The sequence below is a fragment of the Phodopus roborovskii genome, unplaced genomic scaffold (genome assembly GCF_943737965.1).
Source record: "Phodopus roborovskii unplaced genomic scaffold, PHOROB, whole genome shotgun sequence".
In the NCBI taxonomy this organism is placed as follows: Eukaryota; Metazoa; Chordata; class Mammalia; order Rodentia; family Cricetidae; genus Phodopus; species Phodopus roborovskii.
This window is the reverse complement of record NW_026125554.1, coordinates 1,126,483-1,139,152: the sequence shown is the minus strand read 5'-3', so window position 1 is coordinate 1,139,152 and position 12,670 is coordinate 1,126,483. Positions and strand designations below refer to the sequence as shown.

Here is a 12,670-nt window from a genome sequence, read left to right as displayed (position 1 = left end):
GGGCTACAGTACTCCAAAGCCAGCCTGAATTTAGTGATGTTCTGTCTCATTCTCCCTCTCCACACCAACACTGTTTTTTCATCAGGAAAAGAATCTGCACTATTCACAAGAGTCAGGATGGGTTTTGCTGTTTTGAGGCAGGGTCTCTGTGTAGGTCTGGTTGTCATGGAACTCATTATGTAGACCAGGCTAGACTACTCTGCCTTGTGCTGGGATTAAAGGTATGTGCTTCACACTTAGACTACCATGTCCTAAAGTAGCTCTTCCTGTGTGACTGTCACAGGCTTGAATCTTTGTGTGGTTTGGATGGCTCTTTTTGCCTCTTGGGATTCTTTTTGCTTGCCCTGGCCTCTGTTGTCACCTCCCCAGCCTCAAAAGCTGCATCAGCCAATCATATTGTTAGCTGTCTTGTGTGGGTCTTTCTGTGCTGTCTTTTTAAACCACGGGAACTTGCTTCTCATCCCAGTTGCTCCTCAGACCTAGGACCATCCCTCTCTCAGCTGTCACCATGGTACAGGGTCACTGCTTTCTGTGGCTGCAGGGTCAGGGGTGAGCACAAGGGGTCTCATGAGAATTCTCTCAAGAATGATACTCAAAGCACAGGTACTACCCATGTGTCCCCAAACCTCCCTGAGTTTGCGGTGTTAAGCTGTGGGTGCCTGTGTGGGTTTTTGCACCCATGGCAGTGATGGGCTTCTGTGTTGCAGGCGGCAGAATCGTCTCCTCAAAGCCCTTTGCCCCTCTGAACTTCAGGATCAATAGCAGGAACTTGAGTGGTAAGCTGCAGACTCGGTGGTGCACAGGGTACCTGGATCCCCTTGCCTGGTCAGTTGGAATTCTGTCCTGTAGACATGTTGCTTCAGAAGGAGATGGTGCTCCAATAGGGGCTTTGGGGTACAGAGCGCTTCATGGGTGGGCAGCCCTCCTGTGGGCCTCCCTGGGCCAGTCGCTTGGTTGGCCCAGTTCAGGGTCTGCATGCTTGCTTGGATGCTGGGTGCTCTCAAAGCCTGACCCCATTCATTTGTGCTCACTACCTTGTTCATGACTGGCCTCAGACTATTCCTCCCCTGTCTCTGCTGGGCAGCCTTTGGGGGTTTGGTGTGCATGCCTCCTGCCACAGTCCTGACTTGTTGCTCTTTCCTTCCTACAGACATTGGCACCATCATGCGTGTGGTAGAGCTGTCGCCCCTGAAGGGCTCTGTGTCATGGACTGGGAAGCCTGTCTCCTACTACCTGCACACTATTGACCGCACCATAGTGAGTGCTCATAGTGCTTCTGTGTGCCCCACTTGTCACTTTACAGAGTGGGACAGTCACAGCCATGCCACCTGACAGTTCTGGGCCTCGGCCCTTGGTCTCCCTGATGAATAGATGCCCATAGCAGTTTTGGCCTTGAATCTGGAGGCCTCCGGTCTGTCATTCCTTCCCTCCTTGCCCCCCCCCCCCACATTCTCCCCACACACCCCAAGCCTTCCCTGGGTGTGTCCTGGCTTCTTCTCTCATGGCCTCCCCTCCTTGCCAGAGCCTTCAGTGTACAGTCCCAGGCTCTGTCCTCTGTCCTGGTGGCCTCTGGGCTTCCCCAGGCAGCATGTTGGCAGTTCTGCTTTATGTTCTGTATCTTCCCTGGGTCAGTGCTACAAACTGGCAGCTGAGAGCCAGCAGCAGCTGTGCCCTGCGCTTTCTGCTGTGGGTGAAGAGAGCCCCAAGGCTCCTGAGCTCCCACACGAAGTTCTCTCTGTGAGACCTGTGTAGTAGCCAGTGTCCCCCTCGAGAGGTCCTGTCCCTGGGTCCTTAGCAATTATTTGGCGAGTTGAGGGTAGCTGCTTTGGGCTGTATAGGACTCCAGCTGTGTCACCTTTGGTGTCTTGCTGGTGCCTGGCAGCTCTGTGGGAGATAGCATATGTGTGCACCGTTTGTGTCTGTGCTCAGGGCTCTTCTAACAATGCTTTTTTCTCCTCTCTTTAGCTTGAAAACTATTTTTCTAGTCTGAAAAATCCAAAACTCAGGGTAAGTTTGCATGTCTCCCAACTGTGACATTCACGAGAGTCAGGGTGGCTGGCTGAGTGTGTGCTGGTGCTATGTGTGACCAAGGTCCCCAGGCTCAAGCAAGGGTTCTTAATGCCTTACAGGCTCCCTGAAAGCCCTCTTCTGCTCTGTGAGTTTAATGGGCATCTTTGTGTGAATGATGGTCCTGCAGAGGGGCCAGTGCTTTGTGTCCCCATGCCAGGGCACCTATCTAGCACTCGGGAAGTCTGGGCAGTCTGCTCCATGACAGGCACTTTTCTAGTGACATCTGGTGGGCATTTGCTTGTCTGACCCAGGAACATATAGAGCTGGGCTCCCGCGTGACATTCCCTGGGGAGGTGTGAACAAATGTCTGTTCACTTTATGTGGGCACTAATAGCAGAGCACAGAGTTCTACCTGCTGGCACGTGGTGAAGTGGAGGGCTGACAGGGTTACTGGCAGCTACACACCACAGAGGAGTGCATCCTGCCCGGCGTACTTGTAAACAGTGTGTATCCTCAGGGAGGTGTTGAGTCCCCCACACCCCTCTCTCAGCTCCACAGGTACATGCATGCATGCACCTCACAAAGGTCAGCTCAGCTACTGGCTTCAAGTCTGCAGTGGCTACGTTATGCCAAGAGGACATAGGCCCTTAACATGGCTTGACTTTGCATAGTCCTAAATTTAAGGACTGTGTCCATCCTGCCCAGTGGGGCAGTTGGGTCTCCATGCTGGCTGGCTTGTCCCATGTGCTCTCGTTGCCATGTGGTTCTGCAGCTGTCAGTGCAGGGGCAGTCCTGGACTGCAGTACCATTAGTCTTGTGCCTTCCCCACAGAGGGGCTGTGGGACCCAGTCAGGCACCATGCCTCTCCCCAGGTCTCTGTGTGTGACCATTTGATTCATGCGGGTGGAACTGGATCCTCCAGCATATACTGAACCCTTGTCCACTGCTTTCCCCCCAGGAGGAGCAGGAGGCAGCTCGGCGCAGGCAACAGCGAGAGAACAAGAGCAATGCAACCACCCCCACCAAGGTCTCAGAGAACAAGGCAGCTGCCACTGAGGCACCGGTGGTGAGATGCCATTCCCTGCATATGCCTGCTAGACAGGGTGCCCATAGGTGCAGCCCTGCAGGTACTCCTGCTGTGGCCCCTCACTGCCTGTCTGTGTTCTCCAGGACTCTGGTGCTGAGGAAGAAAAGTCAGGTGTGGCCACTGTCAAAAAGCCATCTCCCTCTAAAGCCCGGAAGAAGAAGCTGAACAAGAAAGGGAGGAAGATGGCTGGCCGGAAGCGTGGGCGGCCCAAGAAAATGAGTGCTGCAAACGCAGAGCGCAAGTCCAAGAAGAGCCAAAGTGCACTGGACCTCCTGCGCTCCTCTCCTGCAGCCCCACCCTCAGCTTCACCCCAGGGTGAGCCTCTTTGTCTCCTGCTTGACGGAGTTCCCATCAGAGTGGCTATGGGTTCTTCTGGAGTCCCAAGCCGAGTAGCTGTGGGCTCCTGCCCACTGAAGTCCCCATCTGGACTCTGCTGTGTACCGAGCCTGTGACTATACATCAGGAGGTGCTCAGTGGGGATCTGGATCATCCAGCTGTGTCAGGCCTCAGATTTGCCAGCTGGGGCATTTGTTGCCTGCAGTAGTGTAGACCATGGTTGATGGCTGATGGGACCCCTCTCTCCTACAGATGCGTACAGGGCACCACATAGCCCGTTCTACCAGCTACCTCCGAGCACGCAGCTCCACTCCCCCAATCCACTGCTGGTGGCACCCACCCCACCTGCATTACAGAAGCTTTTAGGTGGGTCATGGCTCTGGCATGAAGCAGTTCTGTGGGGTTGTGGAAGTGGTGGGGACCCAGTCAAGCCTACTGGATGGTGTTGCCCTGTGAGTGCCTGGGACTGACTGACCTCAGGGACCCTGTGCCATATCTGGGGACATGTGTGACCATCAGTACTGGGGGAGCTTAGTGGAGGACAACTCAGTACACAGGAAATGCTGGCGGGTCCCTTACTTGAAGGGAGGAATCTGCTCTCAAGGTATAGGGTGTGAGAAGAGGTGAAGTCACAGGCAGGGGTGGCCCTAAAGCAGGCCAACCCCGATTCACACACTGCTGTATACCTCCAGAGTCCTTCAAAATCCAGTACCTGCAGTTCCTGGCTTACACAAAAACCCCACAGTACAAGGCCAACCTGCAGCAGCTTCTGGACCAGGAGAAGGTGTGTGGGCTCTGCCTTAATGTCAGTATTTGGTTCGGGGCTTCCTGGTGGGCTCTGAGGTCACTTCTTCCTGTCTTCCCTCACAGGAGAAGAACACACAGCTGCTGGGCACTGCACAGCAGCTCTTCGGTCATTGTCAGGCCCAAAAGGAGGAGATCCGAAGACTGTTCCAGCAGAAGCTGGATGAGGTGACTAGGGCACCCAAAGTCCATCTTCTTTTGTCCTTATGGAAGTACTGATACAGAACATCCAGCCACTGTGGAAGCAGAGGGTGGCCCAGGGCTGTACCCGTGTCAAGGCTGCAGGGTGGTTATTGTCCCCTTTTTCCCTGTATACTGGGGTGGGGCTCCACTCACCCTGCTTTGTCCTCTGCATCTCCAGTTGGGCGTGAAGGCTCTGACCTACAATGACCTGATTCAGGCCCAGAAGGAGATCTCTGCCCACAACCAGCAGCTGCGGGAGCAGTCGGAGCAGCTGGAGAAGGACAACAGCGAGCTGCGGAGCCAGAGCCTACAACTGGTGTGTGTGTGTGTGTGTGTGTGTGTGTGTGTGTGTTTGTGTGTTTGTGTGTTGGAAAGGAGCAGCTGGTGTGGTCACAGGCAGGGTGGAGGGCAGGATCTCACACTCTGGAGCCCAGAGGTATGTTGACTTATTACCCTGGTGCTTCACTTGGATCTGCTCCTCCACACTGCTAGTGGGCTCTGTAAGGATTGCCCCATATCTTATCACACACCAGGGACTCTACTGTGTCTCAAAGGCCTTTCTCACCTTGCTGTGCGTGGGTGTTGCTACCACATGCCAAACTGTAGGAGTGATTCACTGCCAGAGAGACTGCCTCTCCTGCCTTCAGCTGCTGATACTCTTGTCTGCCCATAGCTCAGGGCCCGATGTGAGGAGCTGAGGCTGGACTGGTCCACGTTGTCTCTGGAGAACCTGCGCAAAGAGAAGCAGGCCCTGCGGAGCCAGATCTCAGAGAAGCAGCGACACTGCCTGGAGCTGCAGGTGGGGTTCGGGGTGATACAGCAGACCCCATCTTCCCACTCTGAGAGGGCATCTGTGATGATGGACAACAGGGGTGTGTGTGCCCTTGGGCCATGTTCATATGCCCCTGCTGGGTGTAACATACCTCCCACCATGTAGATCAGCATTGTGGAGCTGGAGAAGAGCCAACGACAGCAGGAGCTCCTGCAGTTGAAGTCCTGTGTGCCACCAGACGATGCTCTGTCCCTGCACCTGCGTGGCAAGGCTACCCTGGGCCGAGAGCTGGAGGCTGATGCTGGGCGGTTGCGTCTTGAGCTGGACTGTGCCAAGATCTCCCTGCCGCACCTCAGCAGCATGAGTCCTGAGCTCTCCATGAATGGCCATGTCACAGGCTACGAGCTCTGCAATGCAGCTAGTCGGTCCTCGTCCAAGCAGAACACTCCCCAGTACCTTGCCTCCCCCTTGGACCAGGAGGTAGTACCCTGCACCCCCAGCCACAGTGGCCGACCTCGGCTAGAAAAGTTGTCTGGCCTGGCTTTGCCGGACTACACCCGGTTGTCACCAGCCAAGATTGTGTTGAGGCGGCACCTGAGCCAGGACCACACCGGGGCTGGCAAAGCAGCTGCCAGTGAGTCACACCCTCGGTGAGTACAAGTGCATGTAGGGACTCTGTCACCATCTGCTGCCTTGGGACTGTTGGGTATGGGCTGCTCACTGTGAACTCAGTAAGGGTAACTGGCCTCTCACTGCAGGGCAGAGCATGCCAAGGAGAGCACCCTTCCCTACCAGAGCCCTGGTTTCTCCAACAGCATGAAGCTCAGCCCCCAAGATCCTCTGCCTTCCTCCCCGGCGTCCTCGCCACTCACCTCAGAGAAGGGCAGTGAGAAGGTGAGGGCAGAGTGAAAGAAGCCACCTAAGTGTACGAGAAATGGACCAGGCAACTGCATTGCCCCGCAGCGAGCGCTCTCATCTGTAGGATGCATGGAGCTTAGTTTAGGGGACCTGGGGAGGAGATGGGGATTGGCATCTACAGGCCTCATAGGGTAGTTGCAGAGGCAGATGTGTCAGCCTCCCCTGGGAGACTGTATCCTTGGGGGACTCAGATGCTTACATGCTGCAGTGGGATTTGGCTGTCTTTTGGGGGGATCTAGAGTGGGACTAAGAGGTTTGGGGCTTCCACTGTGTGTGCAGAAATGGAGAGGAATTCAGGAGGCCAGGCAGCCCATGGTGGCATGTCTCAGAAACAAAGGCTTGGCATGTCCTGAGGATGGCTTTGGTAGGTCTGCAGCTGAGCTACCATTCAGGCCTGGGTGACACATGGCCATCTGTTGGCAGGGTGTGAAGGAGCGTGCCTACAGTAGCCACGGGGAGACTATCACCAGCCTGCCCGTCAGCATTCCACTCAGCACTGTGCAGCCCAACAAGCTGCCTGTCAGCATCCCACTGGCCAGTGTGGTGCTGCCCAGCCGCGCCGAGAGGGCAGTGAGTGTGTTGGGCCAGGGGGTGGTGGTGATGGCTGTGGTGGGGCTCAAGACTCAACTTCAGTTTTTATGTCTCTGTCATATGCCGTTGAGTTTGAGTATGTGGTCAGCCTGGAACTGCCATGGGGCCATCCACAGCTAATTCTGGTGCCATGTGTTTGGGCACTGAATGTTTTGTAAGAGGCAGAGCAGAGAAATAGAAGGTCTGCTTGGAAGGGTTTTATTCACTCAAGTAGCTGTGGCAGGCGTGACTCTGGGCTGCTGTCCCTGATGGCCAGACCCGGGGAATGCTGTCATTCACTGAGCGTACGCTGGGCAAACAGTGCAGCCTTGTCTTTTTCTTTATTTGGGGCAGGGTCCTGTCTGATTCAGGATAGCCTTGAACTCACCATGTAGTTATAGCTGTCCTTGACAGCTGACCACCTTGCCCTGTGCTCATCCTGCTCCTTGTTAACTGAATGTGACCTGCCTTTCTGTTTGGAATCTCAGGCCTAGTCCAACTCTGTTCCCTCAAGGTCCTCCCTGCAGCCTGCTCCCTGCCTGCAGCTCTCCTACCCCACTGTTTCCTGTTGGGCCTGCTGCTCCCAACCCTTCCCTGACTTAGGTGGGTTTTTCTCTTGCAGAGGAGCACGCCCAGCCCTGTGCCACAGCCCCGAGAGGCCTCATCCACACTTGAAAAGCAGATCGGTGCTTCTACCCATGGTGCAGGGGGCAATGCAGCAGGGAGCAGGAGTCTTGCCTTGGCACCCACAGGTAATTCCCCCCACCCCAACCCTGTATGTGTCTCTCCTTGCTAGGTGCCATGTTCTCTGGGAAGAGGAAGATACGTTGTGGGACAGAACTAGGGGCTAAGGCTCCCGGCCGGTATAGCTCTGAGGTTATGAGTACAGGGTACTGTGTGATCATAAGGCAGGGGACTAGTGTGTGTCTGTTGACTTGTTTTGAGCTAGGGCAGGGTAGGCACCTTTTCCTGAGGGATGCTTAAAGTCTGGACCATTTCTAGAAAGCTGTCCTGTGCTGAGGTCAACTGGTCCCTGAAGGTTCAGGTGACTCACAACAGGGACAGCACCCCGTATGCCCAGTGTGCCCCAGTGTTTGCAGGTGACTGAAGTCTAGAGGGTGGCTTGCCACGTTTGCCTATGCCATGGCCCTGGAGCCACCAGCTCTACTCTTAACAAGCTGTTCCTGACCTCAGCTTGTCCCTGCCACAGTGAGGTGTCTTTAGAGCCCCCACCAGTGGCCTAGCCTCTTTGCCTCCCTTGAGAAACTGGTGCCTTCATTGACAGGCTTCTATGCTGGTTCGGTGGCAATCAGTGGGGCCCTGGCCAACAGCCCAGCACCTCTGGCCTCTGGAATGGAATCAACTGTTTTTGACGAGTCCTCTGGCCCTAGCAGCCTCTTTGCCATCATGGGGTCTCGCAGCACACCACCACAGCACCCACCTCTGCTGCCGCAGCCCCGCAACTCTGGCCCTGCCTCTCCTGCACACCAACTCTCAGCCAGTCCCCGTCTGAGTGTGACCACCCAGGGTCCACTGCTGGACACCAGCAAAGGGGAGCTGCCTTCTGATCCTGCCTTCTCAGACCCGGAGAGTGAAGCTAAGAGGAGAATCGTGTTCAGCATCGCAGCCAGTTCCAGCTCGAAGCAGTCGCCTTCCACTAGGCACAGCCCCTTGACCTCCAGCACCCGTGGGGACTGTGTACAGAGCCATGGGCAGGACAGTCGTAAGCGCAGCAGAAGGAAGCGTGCGTCAGCTGGAAACCCCAGCCTCAGCACAGGTGTGTCCCCCAAGCGCCGGGCTCTGCCAACTGTTGCTGGCCTCTTCACGCAGTCTTCGGGGTCTCCCCTCAACCTCAACTCCATGGTAAGCACAGGACCTGTCCCAGCAGGGTGGGCCATGGGGCTGGGGTCCCAGCAGGACAAGTCCAGGGACAAGCTGTACCAGCTTGGGGGTAGGGACAATGGCTGGTGCGCAGCCCTACTGGCCTTCTCTCCCCACCAGTACTTTCATACGGAACTGGTGACTGCAAAGGTCTCCATGGTTGGATATGCCCTCTGGTGTCCCCAAAACCCTGACCTGGGCCTATGGCTTATCTGCCTTCCCCGACCCTGCAGGTCAGCAACATCAATCAGCCCCTGGAGATCACAGCCATCTCGTCCCCTGAGAGCTCCCTGAAGAGTTCCCCCACCCCCTACCAGGACCACGATCAGCCCCCAGTGCTTAGGAAGGAGCGGCCTCTGGGCCCAACCAATGGGGCCCATTACTCACCACTGACCTCAGATGAGGAGCCAGGCTCTGAAGATGAGCCCAGTAGTGCCCGGTGAGTCCTGGACTCCTGGGATCAGCTCTGCAGTGTGATGGTTGGAGTAGGCACTAGCTGTTTGGCCAAATAGCCTCCATCAGCCAGCTTTTCCATCTTTACCTCCCTGTCGCTGGGCTGTGTTCCTACTGGTTGTTGCCTTTGCTTTCCTTGGTGAGCAGGGTGGGATCTGTGTGTCTGGATGCTCTCTGCCTATGTGAGCCACCATGTGTCCTGCCCCACCACCTACATTGGGGAGGCATTGCTGGCTGTTTGAGCATCCCATCTGGCTGCCTTTGAGTGTCACAGCAGAGTTACTACAGTGTGTGTGAATTCTGGTCACACTTTGCCTCTCTGACTTTGACATGGTCTAAGATTGCTGTCCAAATGTCATACTCCTAGGGATCTGACAGATACACTGAGCCCTTGTAGACAATTGTGGATGTATGTGCCGCTTGTGTACTGGGTCTGATGCATTAAGCTCTGGGTTGGGTAAGGCTTGGGATAGAGAAGCTCCTACAGGTTTCCCTGCCTGAGATACACAGTTGTCACCATGCATACAGACATTCTGGGGTGCCCACAGAACAGCCCATACACAGACACTGGGCCCTAGTACTGCTGGCGACCTAGACTTACTCTAGGTCTGTTGAGGGTAGGGAGCTTCCACATTGGATCCTGGGGGCAGCCTTTGGATCTATCATTTCCTGAGCTGTGTTAGGAGTCCTCTCTGAGCACTTAGATCATATATCAGTGATCATTTTGTTTGTACAGAATTGAGAGAAAAATTGCAACAATCTCCTTAGAAAGCAAATCTCCCCCGAAGACGCTGGAAAATGGTAATGTGCTCCCTGACTGGAGCCTGGAGGTGAGGGGGCGGGAGGGGGGGTGCCCTGTGCTCGGGACAGCCCAGCCTAGAACTGCAACTGGTGCATGATCATTTGGGAGGGGAGGGCAAGAGAAAGTTTCACAGTGCATGAGCCAGCCCCTTATATCCCCTCACCTCTCCAGCACCTCTGTTTAGTGGCATAGGTGTCAGCCCCATGGTAGGCACAGCCCACTTCCCCACTGAGGCAAGCAGCAGGTCCCAGGCTCACATGGACACTGACTTCTCCCATCAGGTGGTGGCCTGGTGGGAAGGAAGTCTGCCCCCTCAAGTGAGCCTATGAATAGCAGCAAATGGAAGTCCACCTTCTCACCTATCTCTGACCTCAGCTTGGCCAAGGCCGTGGACAGTCCGCTACAGGCTGGCTCTGCGCTGAGCCACAGCCCCCTGTTCTCTTTCCGGCCAGCTCTGGAGGAGCCTGCTGCTGAGACCAAGCTCCCCACCCACTCAAGAAAGAGTTTTGCTGGCTCTCTGGCTGCAGCTGAGGGCCCGAGCCCTGGCGCCAATCCTCCCAATGGCCTGGCCTTCAGTGGGGGCCTCGCCGCAGACCTTGGTTTACACAGCTTCAACGATGGTGCTTCCCTCTCCCATAAGGGCCCTGAAGTGGCCAGCTTGAGCGCCTCCGTGAGCTTCCCATCCCAGCGGGGCAAGGACAATACCACAGAAGCCAACCCCTTCCTCAGCAGGCGGCAGCCGGAGGGTCTGAAGGGTGAGGGCAGTGCCAGCAAGGAGTCCAGCGAGGCCCTACCCCTGTGTGGGCCTGCAGACAAGGTTGCATTGCCTCATGGCAGCAGGGCCAGCAAGGGCCGTGACCGGGAGCTGGACTTCAAGGGCGGCCACAACCTCTTCATCTCTGCTGCAGCTGTGCCTCCAGGTGGCCTCCTTGGTGCCCCTGGCCTCGTAACTGTGGCTTCCTCTGCGGGCAGTGTGACACCTGCTGCCCAGGCTCCCCGGCCCTTCCTGAGCACCTTCACCCCGGGTCCCCAGTTTACTCTGGGCCCCATGTCCCTGCAGGCCAACCTGGGCTCTGTGGCTGGCTCATCCGTGCTGCAGTCCTTGTTCAGTACTGTGCCAGCTGCTGCAGGCTTGGTGCATGTATCATCCACTGCGACCCGACTCACCAACTCTCACACCATGGGCAGCTTCTCCTCTGGGGTGGCCGGCGGAACCGTTGGAGGTAGGCAAGGAAGGGGTGACTTCTGAGGTCCAGCCCCAGTCCGCGGAGCTCAGTCCTTCACCAGCCACTTTGGAGGTTCCTCTCTAGCCCTCTAGAGGGCACAAGGGGAGTGTAGCCCTGTGTCCATTCTAGCCATCATCACTGTGACTGGAGGAGACTGGCTAGACTTGTAACGCATGCCTCTTGTTTTCAGAAGACCACGGTGCACTTAACTAGGCATTTCTTTCTTCTGGGGCGTCCCCTGTTTGAGGTGACCACCCACATACCTCATGGCTGGTCCGTGGAAGTGGGCCTGGTGCGAGAATGAGTCCAGGAGGGCCTGCTCAGACACAGGGCGGAGTGGAGCTTGGGCCTCGGCCCAGTGTGTGCAGTCCTGGCTGGGCAGGGGCGGGCAGGTGGGCCCGAGGGGCAGGGCCTCAGCCTGGCAGGTAAGTGTCCCTGCACTGAGCCCACTGCTTGCTGCTTGTGCCTGCGCTTGGACTGGACTCACACTGTTCTCTGCTTCTCCCTGCTGGCGGCTGTGCTCCTCATGCTCCGCCTGCCTGGACCATGCTGCCTGTTGAAGCTGCTTTTTCTCTCCTGTTTACAGGTGTCTTTACCCATGCGGTGCCTTCTGCCTCTGCTCACCCGTTTGGAGCTGGTGTCAGCAGCGGGGCTGTGTGTAGCAGTGCCACACTGGGCCTGAGCCCGCTGCAGGCGGCGGCTAGCACCTCGGCTTCTTCCTTTCAGGCTGCGGCTTCAGTCGAGACTAGGCCGCCCCCTCCACCTCCCCTGCTTCCTCCTCAGCACCTGGGCCGGCCCCCTGCGGGGCCACCTGTCCTCCATGCACCCCCTCCTCCTAACGTCGCCTTGCCTCCTCCACCTGCGCTGCTGGCTTCTAACTCAGAGCCAGTGCTTCTGCAGAGCCTGGCCTCCCTCCCGGCTAACAAAGCTTTCTTACCCCCCTCCTCTGCCGCCTCTCTGCAGCCTGCTAACGCCTCTCTGTCTGTCAAGCTCGCCTCCCTCCCACACAAGGTCTCCCGCCCCTCCTTCACGGTGCACCACCAGCCCCTGCCCCGGCTGGCCCTGGCGCAGGCCGCGCCCGCCGCCCCGCAGGCCAGCTCCTCGGGGCCATCTGCTGTGTGGGTTTCCCTTGGCATGCCGCCTCCTTATGCCGCGCACCTTTCGGGGGTTAAGCCTCGATAAAGACCTTGCTTAGCTAGCAGTTCATGTTCTGTAAGGTAAGGCTAGAGCCAAACCACCCCTCCTCTTGCCTGGAAGACGCTGGCAGGGCTCGGCAGATGCCCAGGGTCCTGAGTGGTGGAGATGGGGGGGCTAAGGGAGGCAGGGCCACCATTGTGTAGGAATACCTGATCCTCAGCCAGCAGCTGAGGTGATGAGAATCGAGTGTGGTGCACAAAAGCCAAGGTAACTGTAACCCACCATGAGGCTCCTGGCCCATGGCAGTTCATGATTTGGGGCTCACATTTTTCACTCTAAATTAAAGCCTCCGCCAACAGACTACCTGTGCAAGGGATAGTCAGTGGGTGAAGTTGTAAGCTCTGTCCACAGGCAGAAAGGTGTCTGAGGTAACATGTACGTCCATGAGCACAGAGTTGGGGCTTAAGATCCAGGGGTCAGGTACCTGTCCT

At 56.7% G+C, this 12,670-nt stretch overlaps 1 protein-coding gene across 6 annotated transcripts in view; it reads left to right on the top strand.

Annotated features, from left to right (window-relative positions):
• Dot1l (DOT1 like histone lysine methyltransferase) overlaps nt 1-12,670 on the top strand; it is a 103,935-nt gene that overhangs the window by 26,829 nt on the left and 64,436 nt on the right. For 2 of the 6 annotated variants that reach the window (XM_051177338.1, XM_051177337.1), the window contains exons 10-27: nt 708-776; nt 1,151-1,257; nt 1,966-2,007; nt 2,969-3,076; nt 3,181-3,412; nt 3,686-3,799; nt 4,126-4,217; nt 4,304-4,405; nt 4,599-4,736; nt 5,094-5,219; nt 5,358-5,842; nt 5,951-6,086; nt 6,534-6,680; nt 7,303-7,432; nt 7,966-8,543; nt 8,795-9,000; nt 9,751-9,815; nt 10,098-11,039. In XM_051177338.1, the coding sequence (XP_051033295.1) occupies nt 708-776; nt 1,151-1,257; nt 1,966-2,007; nt 2,969-3,076; nt 3,181-3,412; nt 3,686-3,799; nt 4,126-4,217; nt 4,304-4,405; nt 4,599-4,736; nt 5,094-5,219; nt 5,358-5,842; nt 5,951-6,086; nt 6,534-6,680; nt 7,303-7,432; nt 7,966-8,543; nt 8,795-9,000; nt 9,751-9,815; nt 10,098-11,039 (3,819 nt within the window). Of the gene's footprint in view, nt 1-707; nt 777-1,150; nt 1,258-1,965; nt 2,008-2,968; nt 3,077-3,180; nt 3,413-3,685; nt 3,800-4,125; nt 4,218-4,303; nt 4,406-4,598; nt 4,737-5,093; nt 5,220-5,357; nt 5,843-5,950; nt 6,087-6,533; nt 6,681-7,302; nt 7,433-7,965; nt 8,544-8,794; nt 9,001-9,750; nt 9,816-10,097; nt 11,040-11,232; nt 12,260-12,670 lie in introns of those variants that run through there. The other 4 variants (XM_051177334.1, XM_051177335.1, XM_051177333.1 and 1 more) reach the window with 4 other exon arrangements.